This window comes from Danio rerio, chromosome 17 (genome assembly GCF_049306965.1).
Source record: "Danio rerio strain Tuebingen ecotype United States chromosome 17, GRCz12tu, whole genome shotgun sequence".
In the NCBI taxonomy this organism is placed as follows: Eukaryota; Metazoa; Chordata; class Actinopteri; order Cypriniformes; family Danionidae; genus Danio; species Danio rerio.
In genome coordinates, this window is record NC_133192.1 from 50,446,438 (window position 1) to 50,461,560 (window position 15,123).

A 15,123-nucleotide genomic window follows, 5' to 3' on the forward strand; every position below is an offset into this window, starting at 1 on the left:
GTGGCAGCTTATTTTCAGGAGACCCTCAGCTGGAATGACTCTCGCTGCCAAGAGCTACAAGCCATGAATCAGGAAAGTTCCCATGCCCGAGCCGGAGCTTTGAAAACTGAGGGATATTTTGAGGCGACTATGAGAAGATGAAGAGGCAAAACGTGCGGACACTCGCCTTAATCATCTGCACTTTGTCCTATTTGCTCATCGGAGCGGGAGTTTTCGACGCTCTCGAGTCAAAGCAAGAGAAAAGCCAGAAGGGCAGACTCGACTACCGCAAATTCCTGCTCATGCATAAATACAACCTCACCAGGCTTGACTTTGATCAGATTGAGAAGGTCGTGTTGCTCCTGAAGCCCCACAAAGCAGGAGTCCAGTGGAAGTTCTCCGGGTCTTTCTATTTCGCCATCACTGTGATAACAACCATAGGTAAATCTTAGAGTTGACTTCATTTGTTATCACTGTAGTTTTATTCTATTTTATAGTTCATGTTTGCATTAGGTGTCTTCTTGTAGTTTTATTTTACTGTTTGCTTCACAATAATGTGTTAATTAAGAACAGTTTAGATCATATTTCAAGACGAAACGTATTCTCTGAGAGGAAACATTCTTATGTTTGCGCGAGGAAATATGTTATATATACTTTTTTATGCACGAATAAACGCATTTGTTTATTCATTAGACTTAACATTATCTTATCATGTGTGGAACACTATTTTGTGCTCGTGTCGGTAGAACTGACCACTATTATCGTATTTTACGAGCTATAAAGCCGACATTTAGTTTTCATCTGAAGCACCTCGGTTATTGGCAGCATATTGTACAACAAACAGAAAGCAAACACGTTATATGCCTTTTTAAATCAATATGAAGTGTACTACGGAAAATATGTTTGGGAAGTCGACAATACTATACAATTAAATTGGTTGTAAAACTGAAAAACACAATTAAATTGAAATAGCTTAAGGCATAAATGATTTCCAAGTAATATGTGAGGTAAAACATGAAGAAAAACACCCCATACCGGCATCACTGGAGTGCTTAATCCTGTGTTACAGTTCATGGTGATGATGATGTTGGTCATTGCTTCCGGTGGATTAATTCAAAAATGGTCATGGGCTATTTTTAGAAGAGCACACTACAAAATGCTAATGTATGTTAAGTCTGTCTTCTCTGAAGACAATGCAAAATTACCTCCAACCCCTATGTTTCGTTTAAAAAAACCCAGATTGCTTTTAGTAGTTCAAAATCTGAATTAAATTACTTTTACTACCATTATTATTATTATTATTATTATTATTGTTATTATACAACCTAGTACAACAACCAGTGGATGGTTATTAAATTTGATTAACTCAATTTTTTCTCTCCCGATGTATTTTGGTCAGGTTTATCTTAAACTATAGTTATGATTTACATAGTCTATTGGGTTTGGTTAAGCTCAACAGAACATTTTATTTATTTATTTAATAATTTATTTATTTATTTATGGGTTAATTATCATCGTCTAGTCCACATAAAAGCAAAAACAGAGATACTGTAATGCGAACATGGCTACATAACAGCTGATAATAAATCACAAACAATTAAATCTTCTTCCCAGTATTGGGTTGCAGCTGGAAGGGCATCCGCTGTGTAAAACATATGCTGGAATAGTTGGCGGTTCATTCCCCTGTGGTGACCCCTTATTAATTAAAGGACTAAGCCGAAGGAAAATGAACAATGATGAATTGAATCTTCATTGCCCTAATTTTCTTGTTGAAAACTTAATCTGTGAGTTTTTTAGTATCCTGATATTGAGAGCCATGCAAACAAAGCTCCAACAAATCTCCAGGCTAATGCCGTATTAGTCTGCCCTCATTGGGGAGTTTACTGCATCGTCATAACAAAATTGGGATGGTTAAGTGCAACGAATGTTAGTAATAATATTTACAGGATGCAAAAGAACATCCTGTACAAATAAACCCGGGGGGTGTGAGCGTTTGATGAAGAGTCAATTGACTGGACTGTTTACCACATAAAAATGTTATTCTGACTTATTAAGAGGTTGTTTAACTGACATACCTCAGGGAGCAATAATATTAGTCTAAATTGTAAATCTCACATTCTGGAGAACCAAAGACCTACGATTGCTTACTCATACAAGAGCAAGTTGGTTAGTAGGTCTTGGCTGTACTGTTCTACAGACCTGATCTTCAAATGAACATTGAATATTTTATTAATTGATACTGCTAAGAAAATGATCAGGAGTGTGTTTCTGAAAACCCTCGTTAGCCAAGTAAGGTCGCAAGTTCCGTCATTACAAACATAGTTCATTAATTTGGTGTTTAAAATAGATATTCTATTTCCGATTGCCCACTGAATATTTATGCACAGAGAATGTAAACATTTATTATTCAGTCATTTATTCATTTTTTTTCAGCTTAGTCCCTTTATAAACCAGGGGTTACCACAGCAGAATGAACCGCCAACTTATCCAGCAAATGTTTTACGCATCAGATGCCCTTCCAGCTGCAACCCATCACTGGGAATACTTTTATCATATATTTTTTAATGATTAATATTATCATTTAATTCAGATCAAAGCAAACTCATTCATTTATTCATTTTCTTTTTGGCTCATTCCTTTCATAAATCAGGGGTTACCACAGCGGAATGAGCCGCCAACTTATCCAGCATATGTTTTACGCAGCAGATACCCTTCCAGCTGCAACCCATCACTGGGAATCAAAGCAAACCTTTTCTCACTATTTAAATTGCTGACCCCATACACACTAGTTTTGAAGTCCTTCAGGGGGAATCAAGCTTTGATTAGTTGGGGGTCAAACCTGGCTCAAACCATTTATAGTCCACTCCAAAGTTGCTTTATGATGCTCTACAAGCATGGGTGGGCAACTCTGTTCCCCCAGATCCACTTTCTCTCAGATTTTAGCTCTAAATCTAATCAAACACATCCAAACAAACCAACTGAGGTCTTCAGAATCACCAAAAAGCCCAGGTTTGACCACCACTGGAGTGAAACACTAGTGGATATAGTGGATATAGTTGTCCAGCTCTGATCTAAACATACGTCCACTTATCTTGTCCTCCTTTTTTCCCAAGGTTATGGCCATGCCGCCCCCAGTACGGATGCCGGTAAGGCATTCTGCATGGGGTATGCACTTCTGGGCATCCCCCTCACCCTGGTGATGTTCCAGAGCCTGGGCGAACGCATTAACACCTTCGTCCGCTTCCTGTTGCACAAAGCCAAGAAATGCATGGGCCTGCGGCGGCCGGAAGTCTCCATGGCCAACATGGTGATCATCGGCTTTTTCTCCTGCGTCAGCACCTTGTGCATAGGAGCAGCTGCCTTTTCCCACTACGAAGGTTGGACCTTTTTCCATGCCTTCTACTACTGCTTCATCACCCTCACCACCATCGGTTTTGGCGACTACGTAGCCCTACAAAAGGACAACGCTCTCCAGAACGACCCTCATTATGTGGCCTTCAGTTTTGTCTACATTCTGATGGGCCTCACAGTCATCGGTGCTTTCCTCAATTTAGTGGTGCTACGCTTCATGACCATGAACACAGAGGACGAGAGAAGAGATGCCGAGCAGAGAGCGCTGCTCTCCAAAGATAAACACCAAGGTCCAGTATTACGCCGTGCAGAACCTCCGAGCCCATCCGCTGTGGGCCGAGACAAAAGACGAGGGCTGAAGAGCGTCTACGCCGAGGTGCTCCACTTCCAGACGGTGTGCTCCTGCCTGTGGTACAGAAGCCGAGAGAAATTGGTCATCCTCCCACAGGATCTGTCATTCACTGATGCGCTTATGGAGCAAGGAGATGTATCGCCCCATCACTTCTTCGAAAACGGCCCTACGGGCTGCGTGTGTAACCCTCAACGCTGCTCGGCCATTAGCACTGTGTCTGCTGACCTGAGAAACATCTCGCCGTTCAGGCTCTTCTCCAAAAGACGCAGCTCTGTCTGAATCACCTCACTTTCTTACACAGTCCTGTAGATCTTTATTGAGTCACATGATTTATTTTCACATTATGAAATGCTTGAATGAACCACTCAAGACTGAGTCTTCTTACACAAACACATCTATGCTCTATAAACACTTTGGATGTTGATATTCTTCAAATTTACACCTTAAAATGGTGCAATAGACTTACAATCATTTTAAAATATAGTCTGCCCAAAAAAAGTCTGATGTGGAATATAAGTGTAAGCTGTTCGTCTGAAATGCTTATGGTGTTAGTGTCGTGAATGTGTTCATTTCATTCGTTTCAGCCGTATTTGTCTTTGCATTCTAGGATGTTCACAACTGAACTAAGAACTGAACTGCCTTTGGAATACCAATTTAAGCATTTTCTCACCCAAAAATTTGAATTCAGCCATTAGTTACTCACCCTCGTGTCAATCAGATTCCCTTTCTTTTATCTTCAGAACACAATTTAAGATATTTTGGATAAAATCCAGGAGCAAAGGTCCAGAGACGTTCATAGTCCAAAAAAGGAAGCGAAAACATTGTCAAAACATTCCATTCAGCTTCAGCGGTTCTACTGTAATCATACAAAGCCCCATCAAGCAACATTTTGGAACGACATGAAGGTGAGAAATAAATCAATGACAATATTTTTATTTTTTTGCAAGCTACACTTGACTAGATTTAGCATCCACTCATAAAACTGGTGATGGAAATCGTGGCACTGGACGATGTGCACCAAGCTACTCAGGCAACCAGCAGTTTTGCAAGTAAACCAAAGTTTCACGGGCAATGCATAATAAAAGTCCTCCATCTCATATTTTCCTACACTGTAAAACCCAACAGTCAACTTTATCAAGTGAAATGAGTGTAGTTAACTCAAAATTGACTGAAAGTTGATTCTACTCATTTGAAAAGAGTTTTAAACTCAGTTTCTGAAGGTAATGAGTGCATTAAATACCTCATTGCTTCAACTTAAATGGAGTAAGTTCACAGTACTCATAGATTAGTTCAATGGTTCTCAAAGTGGGGGTCGGGACCCCCCGAGGGGTCGCGGGACAATGAAGAGGGGGTCGCCTGGTGGTTTCCAAAAATCTATTTATTTTTATTAAACCATAAGAATTACCATATTTGATCCATAAGCTTCTGAAGATAAAAAATTGTCGTTTATACCATATATAGTTACTATAGTAGCTTATAGTTACTACTTCTATTGGATTGCAACCCCTGGGGTAATTACATTGTATTAAAGACGCAGCAATAGCGTCAGATGCAGCAGATTTCATAACACCCGGTTAAACTTTGTGGCCCATTTCCAGATCTCATACATTAAAAAATTAAAAGAAGAATAGACTTGGGTCCATTGGTGTGTGTGCGCCATTGCATGCAAGGTTTCTGTATTTATAACCACCTCAGAGGATATTGGGGGTCACGAGTCACTGGCATTGACATTTTGGGGGTCGCGGCCTGAAAAGTTTGGGAACCCCTGGATTAGTTCAACTCAAATGGTTTGTAGCAATCGATTTCCTCAAATGGTTTAAGATGCCTTTACTTATTGGGTTTTACAGTACTCAGTTGGTTTAAATTTTCTTGATTTGTTTTAGATTTTACTGTACTCAAATTGCTTCATTTACTCGAATCGAGTAAGTTAACAGTACTCATTAGGATTAGTTTTTGAGCTTAAATAGTTTGTAGCAATCAGTTTCCTCAAACGGTTTGAGTTACGTTAACGTTTTTGGGTTTTACAGTGTACTACCGGTTTCATTCTCCCTGCATGATAAGCATTTTTAATGCTTAGAGGTGTGGCCTTTAGTTGTTGAACTAAATCAAACACCCTTTATTAAATATTGTGTGAAACGATGAGAGATATTATTGCCAGACTGTACCCTTTCACTGTAATGTCCCACCTACAATGCTAGACGTCAGTGTAACCAGCAAAATGAAACACCTATCAGGTATTTGTGGATCCAGATGGCATATCGACATGACTCCCGCTCTTCGCCCAGCTCTGTACGGCATGATAAAACAATAATCTGACCTTTTGAAACCTACTAAAGTACATTATCCCGATGGAGGTCACATGGAGTGATAAAAATAAGCAGATTGGCTAGGGTATAACTGGGACAGAGTTGTCTATCTATGAGCGGAAAGTGTATAAAACTCTTGAACACGAGGAATTTAATTACTCTTGATGTTGAGCACATAAATGTCAGCTTTGAAGATGAAGTATAAATATGACCTTGGTCTGAACTTGAGCTTGAAGAAAAACAGCATTTATCCCATACGGGCCCTCCGAGTGCTTTCAGCACCGATCTGGACGTCATGTTCTGTGTGTCCCCCGTGACTCAAAGAGGCCTTGCTGCTCAGGCTATGTTTGGCCCACACAGGAGAGTGTGCCATCATCACATCCTGCCAAGGAGAAAGCGCTTTGTGCCCAAGACTTTGCCTTCAGCTATTAAACCTGCATGACACGGTGACAGAAGGAACGCCATTACGACAAATGCCTGTATTGCCCCCCCATGGTGGCGGCATCTGTTGCTTTTCCTTCTAGATTTTTTTTTGGGATTGGCATCTACATTCATGTGAAAGCTAAAATTTATCTTTGGCAAGCAGGCCAATGGGAATGGGACAGAGTGTACATTTATGTTTCTATTATTGTCCTTTCTATAAAGGAACAAGGGTAAAAGTAACTCATTGTTGATTAGAGTGATAATAAAAAAGAACAGTATGGAACAAAATCAATGCCAAAAGTCTTGAATTAAAAAGCTTGTTGAATATCACAAACTGAAAAAAATAATACACCGTATTAACAAGTTCTTGCATTTTTATGACTTGAATTCCAGGGTTTGTATTTTTAGGTCCTGAAATTTAACATATCTGTATATTTAAGCTTTGAATATTTTAACAAAAAATATTTCAAACACGTTTTAAAATTCAACATTACATCCGGGAACTGCAGGAAAAGCAATAGACTGCAGAGTGAAGATCGCCAGCTGCTCTAGCTTTCACCAGCAGGTGGAGATGGAATAATGTAAGATTTTTAACCCAGTAAACAGGCGATAAAAAGGCTATTAAAGGCACAAAAGTAGCATTTAATATTAATATCAATGCTTTGGACATTATAAATGATAAAAAGTATGAGTAAAATGAGTAAATGAGGTTTTAGTCATCTATATTTGCCCTTATGTAACGGAAGCCAGCTGGTGATCGCGTAAAGCTCACTCCTCGGATCCAGGGACAGTTGTTCTGCAATCTTATCGGAGCTTGTCTCCCATGCTGGCTCGTTACCTGCTCGGACCGGTTCGGTTACTTGCACATAAACCGTCTTTTGATGAATATGATGTTACACATTGTCTATCTTTATTGACTCTTTCTTCCATACACACTAAGTATTATATTGACAGCTAAAGAATATAAACGTAAGAGAAACAGGAGAGGAAATATTATAATAATAATACAAAATAGATAAACATTGACAGGGCTAAGAACAATTACGATCAAAGATTTTCAAAACCAGAGAGATTTTATGAGAATGTCACACAAAACAGTTTACTTGGAAATGTTAAACAGAGTTCAGGTATGATTTAAGGTTGGTTATGGATGGGGCGTGTAATTTAAAATAATTTAACATAACGTGCAAATGCATTAAAGGGACGTCTTCAGTTATTATTTAAACGCAGCTATGTCAGGTATGGGATAGGTTATATAATTTCATTATTTAAATTATGATTGTTAATATTAATATTTTATGACATGTATTTGGGCTATTGCGCTTAAATAAGTCATCCGTGATTCTAAATTATTATTTCTATTCATCCTTTTTAGCTATCACTTTGCTATCGTCTTTCTCTTCTTTTTGTCTATTTTTTATGGTTCTGCCACTGTTACGTTTGCAAAATGTCTTTAGTTTGTCCAGATTATTGCTTTTCCTCTAAAATAGAGACGAAGCAGAAGGAAAATGAATGAATTGATGAATGAATGAAATGATTGACGTTTTTATGCATGTGCTGTGTGGCTTGCGCACGACAAAGACGAACGAGTGGCCGCGAGCTCCGGTGGCCGGTCAGAGCCAGCGCCGCATATCAAACTGGTTAAGAAATGCTGGATGGCTGCCAATATATGATAGGAATTCTTCCGAAGTTTCAGATGATATCTGGGCTTGTGCATAATAATGTAAAATAAAAGTGAAAGTCATGACATTTGGCCAAGCATAAGAATAGCCTACAAGAGTGTTTCGATTATTATCATGACATGTCATGCTTGGGCTTATATGAATAACACCTCGCTGTTTACCATTTCCGAAAGTGGAGCTGACGTCGGCGCGAAATTGCTTGTATAATTGTAAAAAGAGTGATGAATATTAATGGATTTCTTATATCTGTCATTTCTGATAATATAATTGATTTAACTAGTGTGAGAGTATCCAACACTCATTTAGCAAAAATGCATCCAGAATCCTAAACCAATAACTTTGTCAAGCAAAAATTATGATTTTATAGGCTACTGATTTAAAAAAAAAAAAAACAAGAAAAAAGAAACTATTAGCTACCCTAGCAATTGTTTATTTAAATATGATCATCTCAAAATATAAAATAAAAACATAATGGGTTGACTTTGTGAAATCATAAAACAGACTTGCAGAAAAGAGTTAATAAGAATAAATGAGCAAATACATTCTCTCCAGTAGATGGCGATTAAAGCTCAGTTATACCCCATGATGATGAACAGAGCTGCTTTGCAGGAACCCCTCAACCACGCATGTCAAACCACTCTAAACATAATCTTATGAAACTAGCTCAAGTGACAACTATATTAAATTTAAACCAGTTTAAATAAGTTTATATGTTTAATAACTGCAAAAAAGATCAACATTGCTAATCATAAAATACAAACGGTTGCTGAAAAGTTATAAATAATGGTTTTCTCATTTAATACTGAAAACAAATTAAAGTCAGTTATAACTGCCTATTATCAAACCACAGGCGACTCATTTTATTACTTATAATTGGCTGCGACATTGCCACTTTTGCGTTAATACCTTTTTCTCGCCTATAGGCTACATAACAATAAAACAATAATCTGGACAAACTAACACATTTTGCAATCGTTTAACCATGGCAGAACCCCAAAAATTTGAAAAAAGAAGAGAAAGACAGGCAGAGTGATAAAAAGGATAAATAGAAATATTAATTTAGAATCACGGATGACTTATTTAAGCGCAATAGCCCAATTAAATGTCATACAATAATAATATTAACAATCATAATAATAATTCAAATGATGAAAATGTATAACCTATGCCAATCCTGACATAGCTGCGTTTAAACAGCGCAAACATTACTCCTTATAGTTATCCCATATTAGGCGGTTCTGTGTGAATAACTGAAGACCCTCCTTTAATGCATTCGCATGTTAAATTATTTTAAATCAGACGCCCCATCCATAACCAACCTTAAATCATAGGCCTACCTGAACTCTGTTTTGTGTGACATTCTCATAAAATCTCTCTGGTTTTGAAAATCTTTGTTCGTAATTGTTCTTAGCCCTGTCAATGTTTATCTATTTTGTATTATTATTATAATATTTCCTCTCCTGTTTCTCTTACGTTTATAATCTTTAGCTGTCAATATAATACTAGTGTCTATGGAAGAAAGAGTCAATAAAGATAGACAATGTGTAACATCATATTCATCAAAAGACGGTTTATGTGCAAGTAACTACACCGGTCCGAGCAGGTAACGAGCCAGCATGGGAGACAAGCTCCGATAAGATTGCAGAACAACTGTCCCTGGATCCGAGGAGTGAGCTTTACGCGATCACCAGCTGGCTTCCGTTACATAAGGGCAAATATAGATGACTAAAACCTCATTTACTCATTTTACTCATACTTTTTATCATTTATAATGTCCAAAGCATTGATATTAATATTAAATGCTACTTTTGTGCCTTTAATAGCCTTTTTATCGCCTGTTTACTGGGTTAAAAATCTTACATTATTCCATCTCCACCTGCTGGTGAAAGCTAGAGCAGCTGGCGATCTTCACTCTGCAGTCTATTGCTTTTCCTGCAGTTCCCGGATGTAATGTTGAATTTTAACAGTCGAATTTGATCCACTGAATTTATGGAAGCGAATATTTGAACTGAAATAAAATGAACTGAAAATTACCTTTTGAATATTATACATCGTATTTTTAAAGGGTATTGAATATTTTTTAAGTGAAATCTGAAAATTGAATATGAATTATTGAATTTTTAAGTTTGAAAACGTGTTTGAAATATTTTTCGTTGAAATATTCACAGCTTAAATATACAGATATGTTAAATTTCAGGACCTAAAAATACAAACCCTGGAATTCAAGTCATAAAAATGCAAGAACTTGTTAATACGGTGTATTATTTTTTTTCAGTTTGTGATATTCAACAAGCTTTTTAATTCAAGACTTTAGGCATTGATTTTGTTCCATAGAACAGAAATACACTTTTTTTTGTCCCTATATAAATTAATGTTTGTTATTGTATGTCAAATGGGTAACAGTGGCACATATCCAAGTATAATGGTTCATGTTTGGGGTTATTATTTTTAGCTTTCTTGTATACTGGGATACTTCTGGGATGATTTTGCATGCGCACAAAAGGGACCACAAAACCTCATAACTGAGTTAAAGCCAGTGAAACAAGCCATTTTGCTCAGTTTAAACATGATCTTTCGAACACAGACTGGATAAAGCAATAACAGCAAGCCATTTTGTATCCTCAAAGCTTGATCTTTTGTGCGCAGAATTGTGACGCTAATATAACTCCATAAAAAAAGGAGAGTATTTTAAATTGAACATGCAGGGCCAAAATGCAAACTCCAGATAAAAGTAGCAGCCTCCGAACTTGGATGCAGCCAGGTTCACCATTATAAAAATAAATCAAGGAGTGTTTTTTAATTAGCAAATAATACAAATATTACAAATGTAAACATAAGCTGAGCAGCTTACAGTCTAAAGAGGACCGCACACTGGATGCGCATACGTAAGTATTTTATGTTTTGCCAGTTTGGTGGTTAATTCGTACAAATTCCTATGAGTTCAGTCGTACGAAATTGTACGATTTTAAAAAGGAAGTGTGGCACCTAACCCCACCCTTAAACCCAACCATCATTGCGGGATGAGCAAATCCTACTAAATTGTACCAATTGGATCGTACAAAACCATACGAATTAGCCACTAAATCAAAAAGTTACGAATTGCCGTGAGATTGTGTTGGGTAAGCACACCAGCACTGCCAGTTGGTGGCTTTTCACAGCATCCAGCTAAAGCCCTGGTCAGATCACAAGATTTTGGCATGATTTTGGCATGATTTCCTTGAATTAGTATGTTGTGGGGAGTCATAAATTACAAATAGGCATTGTAACACAAGATTCAATCGTTTTTTCTAGTGTAATGTGTCATAGTTCACGACAACCAATACCGTATCTGCGATGTGTCACGACACCATCGCAGAAAGTCAAGCATGTTTAATTTTTTCCCCGATCTTCACGACTAGTTCCATCACATGAGTGACACATTAAAGTGTTTTAAGTAGGGGTGTAACGATACACTCAGCTCACGATACAATGTGTATCACGATATAATGTTCACGATTCGATATGTATCTCGATATTTGGAATAAAAATTGAAAATTAAACTGAAATGCAAATTTTATTTTTAAAGTTTTTTTTATTACCATGTAAACAATTTTTTATGTATTTCTTTTGTTTCAACTTGTTAAACTGAATCTTCTTTAAGAAAATTAATTAAACAAGACTGTCTCTGGAAAATAAAACAATTAAAAAACTTTTTATAAAATATTATTGAAATGATTCAATTCAATTGAATTTGACAGTAAGAGCTTAAGGCTTTGCTTGGTCACTTGCGTTTTTTGTGTGTGCAATCTACATTTCCAGGTAATCAGCAGTTCTTTAAAATAATCCTGAACTTATGTGTATCTGTCTGAGAGGTTTTTATGGATGGCTGTCTTCATGTTGGGCATGATGAGTGACAGGGTGGCCGTCTTTTCATTACACAGGACAGTCGTGGCTCTTTTCAGCAGTTTAGTCAGGTTTACTATTTCTTCGGCGTCGCTGATGTCGGCGCTATCAAGTATATCATGTTGACGTGCATTTTTGTGTACCTCTGTACTCAAAAGAGTTCATGTTCGTCGTAATCATAACTCTAAAATGCGATATGATTGTTTAAATAATGTGCACGCTTTCGGTTTCATTTCCACTGCTGTTCATACTTCCCACGCGGCTCCTGAACGATCACTCTGTTCCACAAACTGAATTTTGTTTACTACTTTATTACCTGTTAGTCAAAACCTGCAGGTTCTGTTCACTGAAGCAGACGCGCGCGCGTCTATCATAGTCCGCCCTCTGTAGTAACAGTTCACGGTCAGCTCACGTCATGTGTGATTTTGCGGCCGCCAATACATCATTATATGAAGACAGAATGATATTTTAGGGTGAATTGTACCTTATAAATACAGTATGTGACTCTTTCAACACCATTAGGAGGCATCTATGTCGCTGTGCAAAGTAAATGACTGTGAAGACTTTAAAACTTCGGCTATGTTTGACCCAGTATGCGTGTCAAAAAGCGGACGAGTCTAAAGCAATGACTGTACAACCGAAATGATGCCAGACGTCTGATTTTGAGAGGATGGGCCATCCTCTATTTCAACTTCACTCATCTTGGTCTGCTAACATTACTGCTGCTGCAATCTGAACTCACGTGCGACAGCAGGTGGAACTTAGCTCACGTGCAAACAGCTCAACTAACAAGAGAAAACGTACGTCATATCGTAATCAAATCGTCATAGTGCCACGATGCATATTGTGACATTTTTGCATCGCAATAAATCGTACAACGATAAATCGTTACACCCCTAGTTTTAAGCAATTTATTTGTTAGACTTCTTCCCTCTCACAACGAGTTTCTGAGTTCTCTCAGTCTTCTAACCAAGTTCATTCCTTTGAGGTAATCTGGAAACAAGTTCACATTTTAAAAGCCTCTCTTGCTTATTCAAATTACGTGATTAAACTAATTAAGTTGAATGGATGCACAATGGATGATTTTGTCATTAAAAAGGAAAACTGTTTAATAAAAGTTTATCTGAAACTGAATATTTCACTTTAACTTTATTTAGGCTTTATTTAACAAAGCAGTTTGTGCTTTGGCGCTGAAGCATATAACGGACTGGTTTTAAATATAGTTAATTACCTATTTTTCACTATAGACGAATTATACCGGTTTGTAAACATTTAGGATGCTTGCACGGCGAGGTTGCAGAGAAAAAACTAGAGCGCTAGCATTTACAGCGAGGGAATGACATCTGATGCGGTACAGAGTTTGTTGTTGTATTAGAGTTATATTGATTACATAATATATATATATATATATATATATATATATATATATATATATATATATATATATATATATATATATATTAATTACATAATACTTTTAGCATATTATAACAGCTTGTCACCCAGTGAGAAGCACAGTGATTCGGCAAAACTAACGTTAAAGTAAGCGCCGTTCGTCTGACAGGTCCATTTGCGATAGCACCCTCCCAATGGATATTGGATAAGATAAAATGCCCAAGCATCCAGCCCCAAATATACAATCTCATTAAAACTCTGAGTGATTTTATAAAAAAAAAGCTAAAGGCCTACAAGTCTTTGGATGCCAACAATTTTGATATTTAGAACAAAATTGTTCTATGTGGTCATGTGCAAGAAATAATGTTACATAATAAGCAGATTCAACACTTTGCAGTGCTAAAAATCAAGGTTCTGCCTGGCCAAAGACAGGGAAAGAAGACGGAGCTATACATGGCCTGGGTAATCATCAACAAGCAAAGCAACTGCATTCTGACTGTGAACTGCACCTGTATGGCAGGGTATGTGAACTTACACTTTTACATTGCATTCTAAGCATTTAGTGTGCGCAGTTTAATTCACCATATTTAACTGTTTTTGCTGAATCATTGCTGCAATCAAAATCAAGTAATGTGTATGATTCAGCATAGCGTGAACTTACCTGATGTGAAATGAGAACTGCAGAGCTCAGCATTTTTAATTAGGTCCTCACTCCGTTCAGCTCTTCTGATGGCTGTTAGCCAAAGACGTCTGCAGTTGGCATTATAAGCAGTGTGGTATACGGTGAAATTTAAGTTTTCTATTTTTTGGACTTTCGATTTTGGCATCCTATCGCACAACACGACATGTTTGCTAATGCAACCGGTCTTTTTTTGCAACTGGTATGCGCGGTTGAACCCGTGTGGCGTAAGTTGGTAATTTCTCTATATAGTATGGAACTATGTAATTTCGGATGCAACCCTACACTTCAAATGTTTACCTTTGACGTATTTCCTTTTCAACATATTATGGTTTGGGACATATTCATCTTATTTTCAAATACTATTTAGGAAGGACAGCATGTGAATTGGGACGCAGCATATGGCTCTCTAGTTTGAAAACCACTGCTATAGACTGAACACCATATGAGGATAATATTAAAATAATGTTTTCAACAACCTGAAGTTTTGAACCCCATTTTCAAAAATTCGCATTTTCAGGCCCCTTTTGAGTAAAAAAAATAAAATAAAAAAACTTATAGATTGTCAGTTCTTATTTGAACGTTTTTATCATGTAAATATACCTAAAAAGGTTTCCTAATCCCCCAAATCATTTGGTGAAACATTTTCCATAACTAACTGCATGTTTTTGATTGATAAATTGAATTCAATGTCAATTCAGCTTTATTTGTATAGCACTTTTACAATGTAGATTTTGTCGAAGCAGCTTCACATAAATGGTCATAGTAACTGGATCTGGGTAGTTCAATTTTTAGTGTTTAAGTTCAGTTCAGTTTAGCCCAGTTCAGTGTGGTTTGAAGTCATTATTGAGAGTCCAAACACTGAAGAGCAAATCCATCGATGAGTAGCTTTTCAGATCCTGAACCATGCAAGCCAGTGGCGACAGCGGAGAGGGGAAAAAAAACAAAAAGGGTAAAATCATTTCATGCACCCAGGTAGCAAAGAATTCTGGCCCAGTTTTGGCATAAATCTGGCACACCAAGCTTTCATCCGTGGGTCAAACATGACCCAGTTTTGTCATCTTTAAGGCAGCA

General features: G+C 37.3%; 1 protein-coding gene across 1 annotated transcript; it reads left to right on the forward strand.

The window, feature by feature from the left end:
• On the forward strand, nt 1–6,698 carry kcnk3b (potassium channel, subfamily K, member 3b). The gene is made up of 2 exons (XM_694909.10): nt 1–420; nt 3,093–6,698. The coding sequence occupies exons 1-2, from the start codon at nt 138–140 to the stop codon at nt 3,959–3,961; spliced, it is 1,152 nt and encodes a 383-aa protein (XP_700001.2). The 5' UTR covers nt 1–137; the 3' UTR covers nt 3,962–6,698.
• Nucleotides 6,699–15,123: the final 8,425 nt, after the last annotated feature.

Bases quoted from the DNA above. Each gene is read 5' to 3' on its own strand.
- kcnk3b (XM_694909.10), top strand. From the start codon at position 138: ATGAAGAGGCAAAACGTGCGGACACTCGCCTTAATCATCTGCACTTTG. The intron at 421-3,092 runs GTAAATCTTAGA...TTTTTTCCCAAG, and splicing joins CACTGTGATAACAACCATAG to GTTATGGCCATGCCGCCCCC.